Here is a 17,500-nt window from a genome sequence, read left to right as displayed (position 1 = left end):
CTTGGAGGAACCTGTCTTATTTAAACCTCAGACATTTCGTTTGGTTTGCTCTTTGTTGTTGAAGTGTGCGGCGTCACCATGCCTAGATCAAAAGAGCTCTCTGAGGCCTTCAGAAAGAAGGTTATAGATGCCTACGAGTCTGGGAAGGGATTTAAAAAGATCTCCAAACAATTTGAAATCAATCATTCGACTGTCCGGAAGATCATTTACAAGTGGAGAAGATTCCAAACAACTGCCAACTTGTTCAAGCCAGGCCGCAAAGCAAGATCAGCCCGAGAGCAGACCGCAAGATGCTAAAGGAAGTCTCTAAGAACCCCCAGAATGTCATCACGGGACCTACAGGTAGCTCTTGCCACTGTTGATGTCAAAGTGCACGAGTCTACCATTAGAAAGAGGCTGCACAAATTTGATCTACATGGGAGGTGTGCCAGGAGGAAACCTTTGCTGTCCAAAAAGAACATCAGGGCAAAACTAAAGTTTGCCAATGAACACCGAGGCAAAGACCAGCACTTCTGGAACAATGTGCTCTGGACAGATGAGTCAAAGGTCGAGCCATTTGGCCACAGTACCAGAAGACATGTTTGGCGAAAACCAAAGACAGCATTTGACCACAAGGACCTGATACCAACTGTAAAGCATGGTGGTGGAAACATTATGGTTTGGGGCAGCTTTGTTGCATCAGCGCCTGGGGAGCTCACCATCATAGAATCCACTATGAATTCTTCATTGTACCAGAGGGTGCTTGAGGATAATGTGAGGCCATCTATCGGAAAGTTGAAGCTCAACCGAAGATGGACCTTGCAACATGACAATGACCCTAAACACACCAGTAAATCCACCAAGGAATGGCTGAAAAGAAAGAAATGGAGGGTTCTGGAATGGCCAAGTCAAAGCCCGGATCTAAATCCCATCGAGATGTTGTGGGGGGATTTGAAACGAGATGTGCATGCAAGAAACCCCTCAAACATCGCACAGCTGAAAGAATTCTGCATGGAGGAGTGGGCAAAAATTTCTCCCAGTCGATGGCAGAGACTGTTAGACAGTTATAAGAAATGCCTACTTGAGGTTGTTTCTGCCAAAGGGGGCAATACCACCTATTAGAGCCAAGGGTGTACTTACTTCTTCCACATGCGAAATTTGCATTTATGTTCATTTAAATTATACAATGGACTACAAAATGTAAATGTTTCATGATATTTGTTATATTATATCACCTTTATCTTTCAATATTGTTGAAATGAAGATCAAATAGCTGTATGTTGAAATATGTTAAAAAGTCAAAACTTTACATGGGGTGTACTTACTTTTTCACGTGACTGTAAAGATGACTGTACCTGAGTTGCTGTTTTGTCATGGTTTACACCAATCATAATTCAAACAATGATAATACAACACAACAACAACATGCATTTTAAAGGCCATTTTCCCTGCGAGAGCGGGGGTTAGCCTTGCGGCCCCCATGACAATCTTCTCCATCTTGCCCTATTTTCTGCATCTCTCCTTGTTAACCCCCTTGCCCGCATTTCTTCTTCCACCATCTTTGGCCATGTCTTTCTCGGTCTTCCCCGTCCTCTACTTCCTTCTACATTCATTTCCATCACTCTTCTCAACCAGTCACTTTCATCCTTCCTCAACACATGACCACACCATCTCAACCTGTTCCTCTTCACAACATCAATCACAGGCTCTATTCCCATCATTTTTCGCAATTCATCATTTGTCTTCCTCTCTCTCAACGACACTCCGCACATCCATCGAACCATTCGCATTTCCACCCTTTCCAACCTTTGTTGCTGCTCTACGTTCATTACTCATGTCTCGCTCCCATAAATCATAACACTTCTCACACATGCAGCATACACCTTTCCCTTCAGCTTCAACGACACTCCCCTCCTCATCAGCATGCCATTCAGTTCCCGAAACTTCTTCCATGCACATCTCACTCTAGCAACCGTTGCCGAGTCTGATCCACCTTCTCCATTCAGCATGTCTCCGAGGTAGCAAAATGTTTTCACACCTTCCAGCTTCACACCGTCTCCAAGATCCAACTCAACATTTCCCCCATCTGCAGCTCCCCCTGTGCACACCTTACATTTGAATGTAGCTGCCACACTGGTTAATGACCCTCTCAGACAACTACATTTTTGATGAACCCACTCAGCGCACATTGTACATTGAATTGAGTTCACTCCGACACCCTTCCTGCACACAGCACAGGGCCACTTCCCAGTTCTTTCCACCTCACCACATGCTTTACCACTTGCCATCACCTTCGTCTTTCCGATATTCACCTTCAGACCTTTTGTCTCCATACATTCCTTCCACTTGTTCATCTTTTCCTTCAGTCCATCCATACTTTCCGCAATCAACACCAGATCATCTGCATACAACAACTCCCATGGTAAACGCTCCTTTACGTTCTGAGCCAGCACCTCCATCACAGCTACAAATAGTAGTGGACTTAGTACCGACCCCTGATGCACTCCCACCTTCACCTCAAACTCACCACTGTTCCCGTCCTTCGTCCTTACAGCTGTGCACGCTCTTTTGTACATTGCCATCACTACTCTGATCAACCATTCCTCCACTCCTAACTTCCTCATTGCCCATGTCAATACTTTGCGTCGAACCCTATCGAATGCTTTCTCCAGATCAACAAACCCAAGAAACAACTTCTTCCTCTTCTCCATGTACTTCTCCTGCAACTGCGTCACAATAAAAAGCACGTCTGTCGTTCCTCTTCCTGGCATAAATCCAAACTGCATTTCGTCGATCTTCACTTTTTTTTTTTTTTTTTTTTTTTTTTTTTTTTTTTTTTTTTTTTTTTTTTTTTTTTTTTTTTTTTTTTTTTTTTTTTTTTTTTTTTTTTTTTTTTTTTTTTTTTTTTTTTGTATACAATATCGAGGCTCGTGAAAGAGCGAACATTAATCACACAGAAAGACAAACCGACACATAAAACATATAACATAGGGAGCGGTAGACAAGATGGGGAGAGAGGGGGAAGGACACAAACACAACATTTGAGAGCAGGGACCGAGAGACATGGAGACATCGAGAGATCTGAGAGAGGGCGAGGGCTTTGGGGGGGGGGGGGCGTGGGAAGGGGGCAGTGGGAGAGGTATAAAACATATGGACACTGCCAGGACTTCCAGGAAAGAAGTTGGAATTTCAAACAAGGTGGATCTGGGGTGAATTAGCGGGGGTAGAAAAGATCAAGGTTTTGGATGGGGGAAGATAAGAGATGGTGGTGAACAGCTGTTTTAAAGACCTGGAGGGAGGAGTGGGATTGAAGGGAGTGAGGGAGTTTGTTCCAGAGGCGGGAGAAAAGAGGAATGAAAGAGTGAAGGTGAGCGGAGAGCCGAGATTTCGGCAGTTTAACCATCAGAGGGTTGCTGGCAGATCTTGTGCGACCTGTAGGAATATTTGGGGGACAGAGCACAGAGAGAGCTGGGGGTGCAAGGCCGGAGAGGAGTCGGTAGAAGACAGAAAGACCACCTACCTGCCTGCGGTGAGTGAGTGAAAGGCCCTCAGAGATAGCTTCATCGCGGGAGATTCCAATAATTCTGAAAGCTTTGGTTTCAACAGCGTGAAGCCGAGCTAGGTGTGAGGCAGGAGCACCGGCCCATAGGGGAGAACAGTATTCCATTGAGCTGCGGATGAAAGCCTTGTATGTGGTGAGGAGCTCAGGTGTGCCGAGGAAGGACTTCGCACGACGGAGGATGCCCAGTCGGCGACTGGCTTTGGAGGCCAGCTTGGAAATGTGGTTTTCCCAAGAAAGATCATGGCAGATAGTGAGACCCAAAATCTTGAGCGACAGAACTTCTTGGAGAGGATTGTTGAGAAAGTAGATGGGAGGGTTGTCCAGTCGATCTTTTCGGAGAGACATAGTAAGAGTGTGAGATTTGTCAGGATTGAAAGACATGTTCCACTTGTTTGACCAGTCTGTGATTTTGTCCAGGTCTTCAGAGAGTGAGGAGGCAGCAGACTGCCGATCTGAGGGAAGAGGAATGGAGCGGCAGAGAGTGGAGTCATCAGCAAAGAGATAGAGAGGATTTTCGAGAGAGTCAGAGAGATCATTGATGAAGACCAGAAAAAGCACGGGGCCCAGAACACTGCCTTGGGGAACTCCAGCCTGAACAGGAAGAGGAGATGAGAGAAACCCATTCAGGGCCACACGTTGACGACGACTAGAGAGGAAGTCCGCCAGCCATGCGTGGAGATTTCCATGGATACCAAAGGAGGAGAGTTTGGTGAGCAGAGCGGGGTGCCAGACCGTGTCGAAGGCACGTGATATGTCGAGGGAGACAGCTCTAATTTCCTGTTTGGCATTGAGGACCTCCATCCATTGTTGAGACAGCAGAAGCAGCATGTCCAGAGTAGAGTGACCTGGTCTGAAACCAAATTGATGATCAGAGATCAAGCCATTGGAGAAGAGGAAAGATTTCATATCAGAAGCAATGATGGATTCCATGACTTTGCTGATAATTGGGAGAAGGCTGATTGGTCTGTAGTTGCTAGGATCTGTTTTTGCACCTTTTTTGTGCAAAGCGGTGATGTTGGCTGATTTCCAAGCAGATGGCAGTTGACCTTGAGCAAAAGAGAGGGTGAAGAGAACAGAGAGAGGGTGAGATAGAGCAGCAGAGCAGGATTTTAGGACCCGTGGGCTGATGCCGTCGGGTCCAGTTGCAGAATCAGAGTCGAGGGTTGACAGAAACTTTTCCACCTTGTCAGGAGGAAAGGACACGGAGTCCAGGAGCAGCAGGGTACGACTGGGTATGGTGGGTACAGAGAGGGATGGGTTTGGGACACAAGATTTAGAGGCAAACACAGAGTTGAGGCATTCAGCTTTTTCACGTGCGGAGTCAGCTGTGTAGCCGTTTGAGGTAAGGGAGGGGATGGAGGGGGAACAAACACCAGAAACGGATTTGACCAGACGCCACCAGGATTTGGAAGAGGGAGACAGATAAGAGAGTTCGGTCTTGAGAACGGAGAGATATTGTTTCCTGGCTCTCCTGAGGGTGGACACACACTTGTTTCGGGCTTTGTGAAAGGAAATGAGATTTCCTTCCGTTGGATTTGCTTTCCAGGAGACGAAGGCAAGTTGTTTCTGGGCAACAGCCTCACCACAAGATTCCGTGTACCATGGACGGGAGGAAGGGTATGACAACTGAAGACGAGATGGGATAAATCTGTGCATGAGAGAGAGCAATTTACTTTGGAAGAATTCCCAGGATGAGTTGATGTCAGAGGTGGTAGAGATGGGAGACCAGTCCAGATGATTGATGGCTGCTTGAAGACCGTGCCAGTTGGCCTGAGTGAAATGCCAGACTCGTCGACGCTGAGCAGGCTCCCTGAGGATGGTCAGAGAGATGTCCACTTTAACAAGGACATGATCAGATGTTCCGATCGGAGCAGAAGAAGAGCAGCAGACATTTTCAGGGAAGTTAGTCATAACCAAGTCCAGAAGAGAAGATGTTCCGTTGACTGAGATCCGGGTCGGGAAATTGACAGATTGTGTCAGTCCCAGTGAGTCGCAGAAGTCCTTTGCTGAGGAGCCATGGCTGGTGAGAGAGGTACCCACACCCAGCCAACTGGCATGATGACAGTTGAAATCACCACATATGAGGAAGAGAGAGTTGGGATGAGTAGATAGAAGTTGGTCCATATCATCAGACAGCGAGATGTAGATGGAGTCATCACTGTTTGGTGGACGGTACAACACACATATGAACAAGAGGTGGGAGCGAAGGGGAAGCCGTAGCCAGAGGTATTCCTGGGGGTGAGGTGGAGAGAGTGCAGTGCAGGGCGAGTGAGGAAGAGAGTTTTTGATAAAGATAGCAACCCCGCCTCCAGGACGAGGCTCAGGTCTATCATACCGGAGGAGGGAGTAGCCCGGGAGAGATACTATGGAATCAGAGACACCATAAAGGAGGAAAGTTTCTGTTAAGCAGATCACGTCTGGTTTGACAGAAGCAACCTGTATGGAGAGATCGGTTAAGTTTGAACGAAGGCCCCGGATGTTTGAGGTCCATACCGTTAATGAAGAGGAAGGGGGAGCATCAGATACAGAACAGGGGGGAGGAGGGGTAGGGTAAGATGTGGAAGAGGTGGAAGAGGTAGGGAGAGCTGTTGAAGGTGTGTCAGAGATTTCAGAATAGCTCGGAGAAAGGGAAGGATGGGGCGGACAAAAGGTTTGATGGTGATTGGGTGAGCCACAATGAGGTGTTATTTGAGGAGGGGGAAGAGCGAGGCAGAAGGTTGGGGGAGATGGAGGTGAGAGTTTGAAGGGGGAAGAAGCGGGGAGGACGCTTTGAGGAGGGGGAGTGAGCGGGGGGAAATTGAGAAGCAATGAGGGTGGGGAGATTTGAAGGGGAGGGGTGAGGGGGGAGTTTGGGAGGGAAGGGACAAGGGGAGGGATTTGAAAGGGATGGGATATGGGGGAGATTTGGAGGGGAGGGGTGAGGCAGGAGTCTAGGAGGGGAGGGGCGAGGGGGCGTCTTGGCGGGGAGGGGTGAGGGGGTAGTTTAGGAGGGAGGGGGCAAAGGGGGAGATTTGAAAGGGATGGGTGATGGGGAAGATTTGGAGGGGAGGGGTGATGGGGAAGATTTGGAGGGGAGGGGTTATGGGGAAGATTTGGAGGGTAGGGGTGAGATTGGATTTTTGAAAGTACGATTTATGGGAAACGAACATTTATTGCAAAATGAGTTTCTTGTGACCTTCGAGTTAAAAATACGTTTAAGGACGCTGGATGGAGGATGGAGTGCAGGAGAGTTTAGGGAATGTAGAACAAAGGCACTATAGGAGATGGATATTTTTTTTGGGATGAATTGATTTGGTGAGCAAGTCGAAAGCAGCCTTTTAAAGAAGAAGAAGAAAAAGGTGTTATAAAATATGACGGAATACATAACTTGAGGGGAAAGTGTAAACATTGAAGGTTAATGAGTGAAAACTATCTGGGGAAATGGGGGAGAAACACGTGGTCGAAGAATGAACGAACGAATAAGAATGAATAAACGAATGAGAACAGAGAACACTTTCTTCCTTATCCTCCTCTCCAACACCCTTTCCAATACCTTCATTCCATGCTCCAATAACTTTATCGCTCGGTACGAGCCACACTCCAGAGGGTCACCTTTCCCCTTGTATAGAGGAACGAGGGTACTCAGTTCCCAATCCACTGGAATGCGGCCTTCTTTCACTGTCAGATTACAGATCTCTGTCATTCTCTTCACACCCCAACTTCCTGCTGCCTTCAACATATCTCCCACAACTCCCGTCGGCCCTCCCGCTTTTCTACTCTTCATTGCTTGTATCGCTTCCTCAACTTCCTTCTCAGTTATCTTCTCTGCGGGTCCTAAAACTGGGTTACTCTCTATGTTGCCATCCCATTCATTCTCTGTATTCAACAGCATTTCCATATGTCTTTTCCATCTTCCTTTAATTCCATCTGGGTCCACAACGATTTGTCCCTCTTCATCCTTCAAGCAACTCACCCCCATCACATCACACCTCTCTTTCGCTATCTGCTTTGCAATCCTGAATACTGCTCTCTGACCCTCTTCCGAATCCAAGCGTTCTCCGAACATTTTCCGACATGCTTCCTGCGCCTTTGCTACCGCTTTCTTTGCAGCCTTCTTGGCTGCCTTATAACTTTCATGCTCTGGTGTTTGTGCTCCTGTACCCTTCGCCTTCTGCCACTGCTTGAACTTCTTCCTCTTCTCGTCAATCCTCTTTCCAACTTCATCATCCCACCACTATGTTTCCGAGTGCCTCGGTGGTCCTTTTGTCCATCCACATACCTCACCAATGGCTCCCAACAGACTAGCTTTCATTGACATCCAACCACTTTCAAGCTCAACCACATCATCCTCTACCCTACTTAGCCTCTCTTTTAATGCCTCCCTTACTGTCACCTCTTTCAACCTCCACACCTTCATTCTCGGTTGGTACTTCACCCGCCGAGCTCTCCTCGCACCTTTCACCCTTATGTCGCAGACAACCAAGTGGTGCTGTGAAACAGCCTCCTCCCCCGGGATCACCTTTGTGTCCCGGAGGTGCCCCCTATCTCGCCTACGTACCATATCAGGTAGTCAACGGTTGTCGTCGACCCACCTCACGTGTATGTAACGAGCTTATTATCCTCTTTCTGTAACTGAGTATTACAAATCAACAAATCAGCTCCATCAGCAAACTCCAAAATCCTTTCACCTTCTCCATTTCTCACACCATATCCGTAACCCCCATGAACTCCGTCAAAACCATCCATACTCCTTCCCACATGTCCATTTAGGTCTCCTCCTACCACAACAACTTCCTCATCTTTCACGTTTTCCATCAGCTTCTCTATCGCACACCAGAACTTGTCCTTTTCTTCATCGCTTCGACAACCTGCGGAGCATATCCCGAGATGACGTTCACCAAGAGCTTTCCAATCATCATTTTCACCATCATCAACCTATCACTCACTCTCGTCACACTCACCACACTGTCTACAAACTCCTCAGAAAACAGGACACCAACACCATTCACGCCCTCCAGGCACCCTTGCCACACAAACTTGTATTTCTGTCCCTGCCTACCCTTCACCATTCTCACACTACTTCCCTTCCATCTCGTCTCTTGCACACAACATATGTCCACTCTTCTTCTGACCAATACTTCCACCACTTCTCCTGATCTCCCTGTCATTGTCCCTACATTCCATGTCCCAAACCTCAGAAACCGATCTCCACTTCGGGCTGTACCCTGCCAACATGTAGTTGTAATTGTCATGGTTCTCTTTTTGAGGCAATGTTTTTATGGCCGGATGCCCTTCCTGACGCCAACCCTCTTAGCCGTCTCTTACGACACACAGGGATACGGTGTACCTATTCTAATCCAGGGTACACACTGGGAAATGATAAATGATAATGATAATGCACAAATGTATTTGTAATATACGTGATATCACATTTTATAAACAATTGAAGTTGAAAAAAAAAATTCCTCCCAAAATTTTTTTTTTAAGATTGGATTTTTTTTTTTTTTAAAGACCCTTTGTACATACCGACGGGAGAGATAGGTGCACACCAGAAGTTTGGTACGATTTCACAAAAGTTTGAGGGAGTAGTTCAGTGACAACACAACACAGACACTGCACAGATATATATATATATATATATATATATATATATATATATATATATATATACATATATATATATATATATATATATATATATATATATATATATATATATATATATATACATATATATATATATATATATATATATACTGTATACATATATACTGTATACATATATACTGTATACATATATACTGTATACATATATACTGTATACATATATACTGTATACATATATACTGTATACATATATATATATATATATATATATATATATATATATATATATATATATAGATAGATAGATATATATACAGTATATATATACAGTCATTCATTCATTCTATAGAAAGTCGATACACACCCTTTCAAGATTTTCACCTTTTGCTGCCTTTTCGCCTGGAATTAAATTGCATTAAATGTCTTTTCTCACCTTCACACATCGTAACCCACAACTACCAAGTGAAAAACAAATTCGACAAATTTCAGAAAATTCATTAAAGTACAAAACTGGAAACCACCATCAGGTCAAGAACTCCATATAGCCTTTCAATGTCCAACACATCCCAAAACCCTGCCTTATTATATATATGTTATAAATAATTCCAAGTAGCTGGGTATATTTTTCTCTGCCATCGCTGGGAACCCTCCAAACCCCTCCCCGTCTCTCTTTCCTCGCTCCCCCTCCCACCAATCCTCTCACCCCCCCACCCCCACCCAATCCTCTCACCCCCCACCCCCCTCCCCTACCCTCCCACCAAACCCTTCATCATTGATGAAAGGAAGACGACTTTTTTCACATTTTTCTTCTTCCTTTAATTACTGTTGTGTCGGCAGTGATTTAAACCACGGGCGGCAGATCGCTGAATAGTTTAAACTCTGAGGCGGTAAAGCCGAAAAGTGGCGGTCAGTCCGTTGTGTGCGGGCGAAGGAAACCAGGGTGCTTACCTGCATGGACAAAAGCCACAGGGTTTATTCCTCAAACCCACAAAAACAGAAACGAGACAAGGAAAATCAACAATACGACAATAAAAATGCCACAATAAGAAATTTAATGAAATAAAAGTAAGACAATAAAAATGAATGCTGAGGTAAAACTACAAATCTAACTCGAGGGATCCTCCAGCTGACACAAATATGGACAAGGGGAAAGATAAAAGAAAAATAAATGTTCTCAGTCGGCCGACACTCAGCTCCGGCCTCAACAAGGACTTTTGGACGCTTTTGTCCTTTTGGACAACGGGTCCGGTCGGTCGGCGAAAGGACCGAGTGTCGACGCGTCCACAATGGCGCCGGGCAACCACGCGAGAACCCTGAGCCACGAAGCGGCAGCAAGACGTCCTCCCCTCGCATTCATCACTAGAAAGCACAGCGTGGCCACAGCTTCCCCGAAGAGCACCACAGATCAACCACACCTTCTTCCACGTTTATTCCAAGTGGCACAAGGGCTCTGAAATTCGCTCCACCAGTGGCCACAGGCACGAAACACCTGTCCGCCGGCACAACCGGGGCAAAAGCATGACCGCCCACGACGAAAGTCATCCTGAGAGAGAGATTTTCTTCTGCCTCGCTCAAACCTTCTCGCTCTGACGTCACACCGACGTCACCCTGACCAATTGCTGAGTTCCACCCAATCACTCCATGGTCGGGTTCGACAAATAACGAAGCTCGGGGCGTGGTATTTTTCCTTGCTCGATAGGTGGGTGGGGTTAATTGTCCATTAGAGAACGTTCGGCTCTGTTCGGGAATGGTGTTGGTTATGGTTGGTTAATGGAAGTTTGTTGTTGTTGGTTATGGGGTTTTCCATGGTGGCCTGGTAGTTGTAAAAAACACATAGGGGAAAATCACAGGAGGCAATTACATACTGGGAATTATCCTTACGCCATGTTTAAGTAACACAAAACCACCCTCCGTGTGGTGACACGTAAACACTCTTCAGCTCACAGTTTTCCCTGCTTATATACATCGAAATGTTTCCTATGCATCCACGGTCCATGCTAATCTATACGGTTCTACCTCTACTATGGTATTTCATCCCTACCCCCACAAACGTAACATTACTATTGAATTGTCTTCTTTATCAATGGTCCCAATTATTCCCAACTTATGGGATTGGCTGAGGTGAATGATGCTGTCCCAAGTCTTTCACGAACCTGCTGGACAAGCCTGACATTCTTCAATTGGGTAAGGAATTTGTATTGTCCAGGGTGCTGGCGATAACTCGCTTACTTTTCACGAGACACTGTGGGATCTTTAATGTCCACCAAAGGTCCCCTGGCAGATGGGTCATCCTGTGGAGGGCTCACACATTGATATATCGCCCTGCATGTGAAACAAGCTGGGATGGGATTCAAACCCAGGATAGAAAGACCAAAGACAAGTACATACCTTGAAGCTATCCTGCCAGCACACTAATAACAATCAAATGATATAAAGTTAAATCCACTTAATTAACACAAATAGATTCAGTCAAATTGAAATTATTAGGAAGAATAAAAAAACATTTCTTCAGACATTAAAAGTTGTTATAATAATGGTTAAATAAATGTCAAATACCAGTCCAACTCACCTCCTCCACAAGTAACGGAACATGGAAAGAAGTCAGTTTCTTTCCACAAATGGCCGATCGGCTGGTAGAACAGGAAGTGAACCACAGTCTCTCCGGGGCCACCAAACCTGCTCTGAGGGATGAAGAAATGAATGGGCTTGTCTCCGTGTATGGCAGTTGTGACGTCACAGCTTACAGAACCGTTACCCTCCATCATAGGCCTGGCTCCACATAGTACATGAGAGAGCAGTTTATTTAAGGTGTTTCCAGCTCATTCCAGGTGGTCATTTAGCATACTGCAAACAAACAAAAAACGAGGCGTATGCATCCAGGTGCAATATTTATACGAATAATGAATATGAATTTCACTTTCATACACCCAGCAGGAACAAAATCCTTTAAACTCCTTTAAAATCGGTCACATATGAATGCACATGGCTCATTAATCATTTTTCATCTCAAGCTTATTATGTGCAGAAACAATATTAGCAAAGGCACACCCTTGAGTCAAAACCCAGTACAGTAATCCGATAACCAGGAAAACTACCTTGCAAAGGCAGAACTTCTGTACAAAATGGAAAACATTTAAAAGGCACAAAAACAAAATTTACGCTCGAAAACTGGATTAATTCTTTGGGTTTTACCTGCGTTTACATTGGCTAAGCATGTTGCGCAAACACAGACCAAAGTCAACAATTTCCGATTGCTTGAGGAATAAGGTCGAAATTGTATCCAGCTAAGTGACAAAACAACTTGTAATCAAGGGGGCCAAAATACCTTTCCGATTAACCAAATGTTTTGGACTCGGTGAACCACATTGGTTAAAAACAAATCAAGAGCAAACGTCTGTTTGGCCGATATTCTGACTTGCATTATAATAACTACAAGACGATGCACTATACATTACATGTGCTCGTTTGCTTAGTGGTTTTGGGGGGTTTTTTCGAAAACGAGTCGCTCATTGCAAGTTTTATGAATTTGGACACGTGATCAGTTAAGGATCAGAAAAAAGTTTTAAAATTACGAAAAAAAAAAGTCAAAAAGTTTTCAGTAAAAAAAAAAAAGTAAAAAAAAGTTAGTTGAAAAAAAGGATCAGAAAGGTTTTCATAACTTGCAGTTTAGGTTTTTTCATAACTTGTTTTGCAGTTTTTCATAACTTGTTTTGCAGTTTTTCATAACTTGTTTTGCAGTTTTTCATAACTTGTTTTGCAGTTTTTTATAACTTGAAAAATGTGAAGTTTTTCATCTGTTTGGCTGCTGTGTAGGCCAAGCCTAAAGTCAGCAAAAATGGAAGGATCTACCAGCTTGAAGATGCCATCAAATGCCAAACTTTGCTGTCTCAAGACCCTCCATTAAAACCAATGAAATATTAATACATGAATTCATTAAATAACCTTCTAGCTTTTAAATGATAATTTCTGGACCAACTAATTCTGACACAAGTCCACAGGGTACCTAGTTCAGTACAAAGTAGCCTTTTACCCCTTATAACCCTCCCTCTCCCCAACCACCCCATGATTCCACCCTTAATAACATTGGGACGACACAATGCAGCAGTCTTTCCACTGTAAGAATAATATACAAAGTCTTTCATTTATTTGGTTACTCTGTAGGCCGAGATTCAGTAGAAGCTTCGATAGATTCAGGAGACGAGACAGATCTACCAGCCTGAAGATACCATCAGATGTTTCAGGTTCTCAGGTTAAGTAAGGTATAAGGGACAGTGCAATGCCTCCTACAATGAACAGCACAACCATACGAGCAAAACAACAAACCTCAGTTGCTCAACAAAACAACAAACCTCAGTTGCTCAACAAAACAACAAACCTCAGTTTCTCAACAAAACAACAAACCTCAGTTGCTCAACAAAACAACAAACTTCAGTTGCTCAACAATACAACAAACCTCAGTTGCTCAACAATACAACAAACCTCAGTTGCTCAACAATACAACAAACCTCAGTTGCTCAACAAAACAACAAACCTCAGTTGCTCAACAAAACAACAAACCTCAGTTGCTCAACAAAACAACAAACCTCAGTTGCTCAACAAAACAACAAACCTCAGTTGCTCAACAAAACAACAAACCTCAGTTGCTCAACAAATCAACAAACCTCAGTTGCTCAACAATACAACAAACCTCAGTTGCTCAACAATACAACAAACCTCAGTTGATCAACACAACAACAAACCTCAGTTGCTCAACAAAACAACAAACCTCAGTTGCTCAACAAAACAACAAACCCCAGTTGCTCAACAAAACAACAAACCTCAGTTGCTCAACAAAACAAGAAACCTCAGTTGCTCAACAAAACAACAAACCTCAGTTGATCAACACAACAACAAACCTCAGTTGATCAACAAAACAACAAACCTCAGTTGCTCAACAAAACAACAAACCTCAGTTGCTCAACAAAACAACAAACCCCAGTTGCTCAACAAAACAACAAACCTCAGTTGCTCAACAAAACAACAAACCTCAGTTGCTCAACAAAACAACAAACCTCAGTTGATCAACACAACAACAAACCTCAGTTGATCAACACAACAACAAACCTCAGTTGCTCAACAAAACAACAAACCTCAGTTTATCAACAAAACAACAAACCTCAGTTGCTCAACAAAACAACAAACCTCAGTTGCTCAACAAAACAACAAACCTCAGTTGATCAACACAACAACAAACCTCAGTTGCTCAACAAAACAACAAACCTCAGTTTATCAACAAAACAACAAACCTCAGTTGCTCAACAAAACAACAAACCTCAGTTGCTCAACAAAACAACAAAACTCAGTTGATCAAAACAACAACAAACCGCAGTTGCTCAACAAAACAACAAACCTCAGTTGCTCAACAAAACAACAAACCACATTTGCTCAACAAAACAACAAACCTCAGTTGATCAACACAACAACAAACCTCAGTTGATCAACACAACAACAAACCTCATTTGCTCAACAAAACAAACCTCAGTTGATCAACACAACAACAAACCTCAGTTGATCAAAACAGCAACAAACCTCAGTTGCTCAACAAAACAACAAACCTCAGTTGCTCAACAAAACAACAAACCTCAGTTGCTCAACAAAACAACAAACCCCAGTTGCTCAACAAAACAACAAACCTCAGTTGCTCAACAAAACAACAAACCTCAGTTGCTCAACAAAACAACAAACCTCAGTTGATCAACACAACAACAAACCTCAGTTGATCAACACAACAACAAACCTCAGTTGCTCAACAAAACAACAAACCTCAGTTTATCAACAAAACAACAAACCTGTTGCTCAACAAAACAACAAACCTCAGTTGCTCAACAAAACAACAAACCTCAGTTGATCAACACAACAACAAACCTCAGTTGATCAACACAACAACAAACCTCAGTTGCTCAACAAAACAACAAACCTCAGTTGATCAACACAACAACAAACCTCAGTTGCTCAACAAAACAACAAACCTCAGTTGCTCAAGAAAACAACAAACCTCAGTTGATCAACAAAACAACAAACCTCAGTTGCTCAACAAAACAACAAACATCAGTTGATCAACACAACAACAAACCTCAGTTGCTCAACAAAACAACAAACCTCAGTTGATCAAGAAAACAACAAACCTCAGTTGATCAACAAAACAACAAACCTCAGTTGCTCAACACAACAACAAACCTCAGTTGCTCAACAAAACAACAACCCGCATTTGCTCAACAAAACAACAAACCTCAGTTGATCAACACAACAACAAACCTCAGTTGATCAACACAACAACAAACCTCAGTTGCTCAACAAAACAACAAACCTCAGTTGATCAACAAAACAACAAACCTCAGTTGCTCAACAAAACAACAACCCTCATTTGATCAACAAAACAACAAACCTCAGTTGATCAACAAAACAACAATCCTCAGTTGCTCAACACAACAACAAACCTCAGTTGCTCAACAAAACAACAAACCTCAGTTGATTAACAATACAACAAACCTCAGTTGCTCAACAAAACAACAAACCTCAGTTGATCAACAAAACAACAAACCTCAGTTGCTCAACACAACAAAAACCTCAGTTGCTCAACAAAACAACAAACCTCAGTTGATCAACAATACAACAAACCTGTTGATCAACAAAACAACAAACCTCAGTTGCTCAACAAAACAACAAACCTCAGTTGCTCAACACAACAAAAACCTCAGTTGCTCAACAAAACAACAAGCCTCAGTTGATTCAGATTATAACTCAAGTTTATGATTACATACAAGGGTCTTTTTTTGTTGCAAAGACGTAGGAGCATTATAAAATCATTAAAATAGAAAGATTATTTTAAAGAAATGAAATATATTATTTAGTCAAATGTTTACATAATAATGACTGCGATTTGTATAAATACTACGTTGTTATTATTAATATTCGAAACCAGCAGGCAGACAGTAACCAACCGAAACAGTTTGGAAATATTCAAGCCAAAGCAAAGAAAACATTCTGGATTATTCAAAAAATTTCCATTTAAAACAAATCTAAACATTAAAGCAAACCAAATGAGTGAAACGTTAGCTTTTAAAAAATCACGGCATAGGTATCGTTTGTGAGTTACAAGGGTTATAACAATCACTTATTTAAAATTCAAGTTTAAAACATTAATACGAGAATGAAAACGTTAGGCTGGAATAAAATGGCACCACCTGTGCGCACATAGACTTGGCAAAGGGTGAGAAGCCCACCTTGATGATGACATCAGCCCTCAGCGGTCCAGCAAGCTTAAGCACAAGCTTGTCGGGAAGCCGGACGAGCTCAGCTGTCGAGTTTCCTACAGTGAAGTGTTCAGAGACGTTGGTGGCATGTATGGTAGCGTGGACGCCCTGTAGGCTCTGGCTCTCCAGCACTAGGATATAAGAAGAAGAAGAAGAAGAAGAAGAAGAAGAAGAATTTTAAATAATTACACCAAGACACTTCACAGAGCATCGGAGCGTTCACGACAACTCAAGAAAGGTTTCAATTCAAGGCTGCAACCAACCTTGGACAGATTGCCAGTCTGCCAGGAATAGTCAATGGAAGGTGATTTGAGGAGGAATTGGTACCTGTTTGTTCAGGGTGTCTTCTCCCAGTGTTGCAGTACAAGTATGAACATTAAATGAAATGACATGTGAAGCCTGCATGTAAATGCTAAAAGAGCTTCACATATACATTTTTACACTTAACAAAGCTCCGTCATTGTTAGTCTTTTGGATTTGTGGCAAATGTGAAGACAGCTCAAGTCATGAGGCCAACCAAGAATAGGCCTCTCTCCAATTTCACGATGGTGTAATGAGGAAGCCCGGGACGGTCAGTTTACAAAATAGTTTGTGTAATTTGTCGAATCATCATTGTAATTATGTTGGTTAAATAAGAGTTTAGCATTTCACACGAAACAGCCGATGAGGTTACCCTGCTTGTGGTTATTCGATGTAAGTTAGTCAGTGCATTCTTCTTCTTCTTCTTTTTCCGATGTACCGACTATCATTTGCTGGGGGCGCATCTGTGCCGCTGATGCAGTGCCCCTTGTAAGTCAGAGCAGTGTGAGTGATTTGTTCTGTTTGCCGGCAATAGATCGCCCAATCTTTAACGTCCACCGACTAATGCTGAGTCTGGAGGCAAATCCAGGCTCGGCAGCTCAGATGCGAGTGTGGTCCAAACCCAAACCAAATCACGCCAAAGACTTTAAAATGGTGGGTGTTGCCACCCTGCTTGATGCTCAGAATATATAAATGGTAGTGCACCAACAAACAACTACTAGTATTTTTGTCGGTGCACTGTCCTTTATAAATTGTGCATCTAAATGGCAGGCATAATGGC

At 43.4% G+C, this 17,500-nt stretch overlaps 1 protein-coding gene across 1 annotated transcript in view; it reads right to left on the bottom strand.

The window, feature by feature from the left end:
* LOC137417486 (ADAMTS-like protein 1) overlaps positions 1–17,500 on the bottom strand; it is a 466,111-nt gene that overhangs the window by 250,493 nt on the left and 198,118 nt on the right. Inside the window, exons 9-10 of the mRNA XM_078772644.1 lie at positions 16,390–16,550; positions 11,697–11,808 (exon numbers count right to left, since the gene is read on the bottom strand). Of these exons, the coding sequence (XP_078628770.1) occupies positions 11,697–11,808; positions 16,390–16,550 (273 nt within the window). The remainder of the gene's footprint in view (positions 1–11,696; positions 11,809–16,389; positions 16,551–17,500) is intronic.

Source organism: Myxine glutinosa, chromosome 2 (assembly GCF_964187855.1).
Source record: "Myxine glutinosa chromosome 2, kmMyxGlut1.1, whole genome shotgun sequence".
Taxonomy (NCBI): Eukaryota; Metazoa; Chordata; class Myxini; order Myxiniformes; family Myxinidae; genus Myxine; species Myxine glutinosa.
This window is presented reverse-complemented; position numbering and strand designations above follow the sequence as displayed.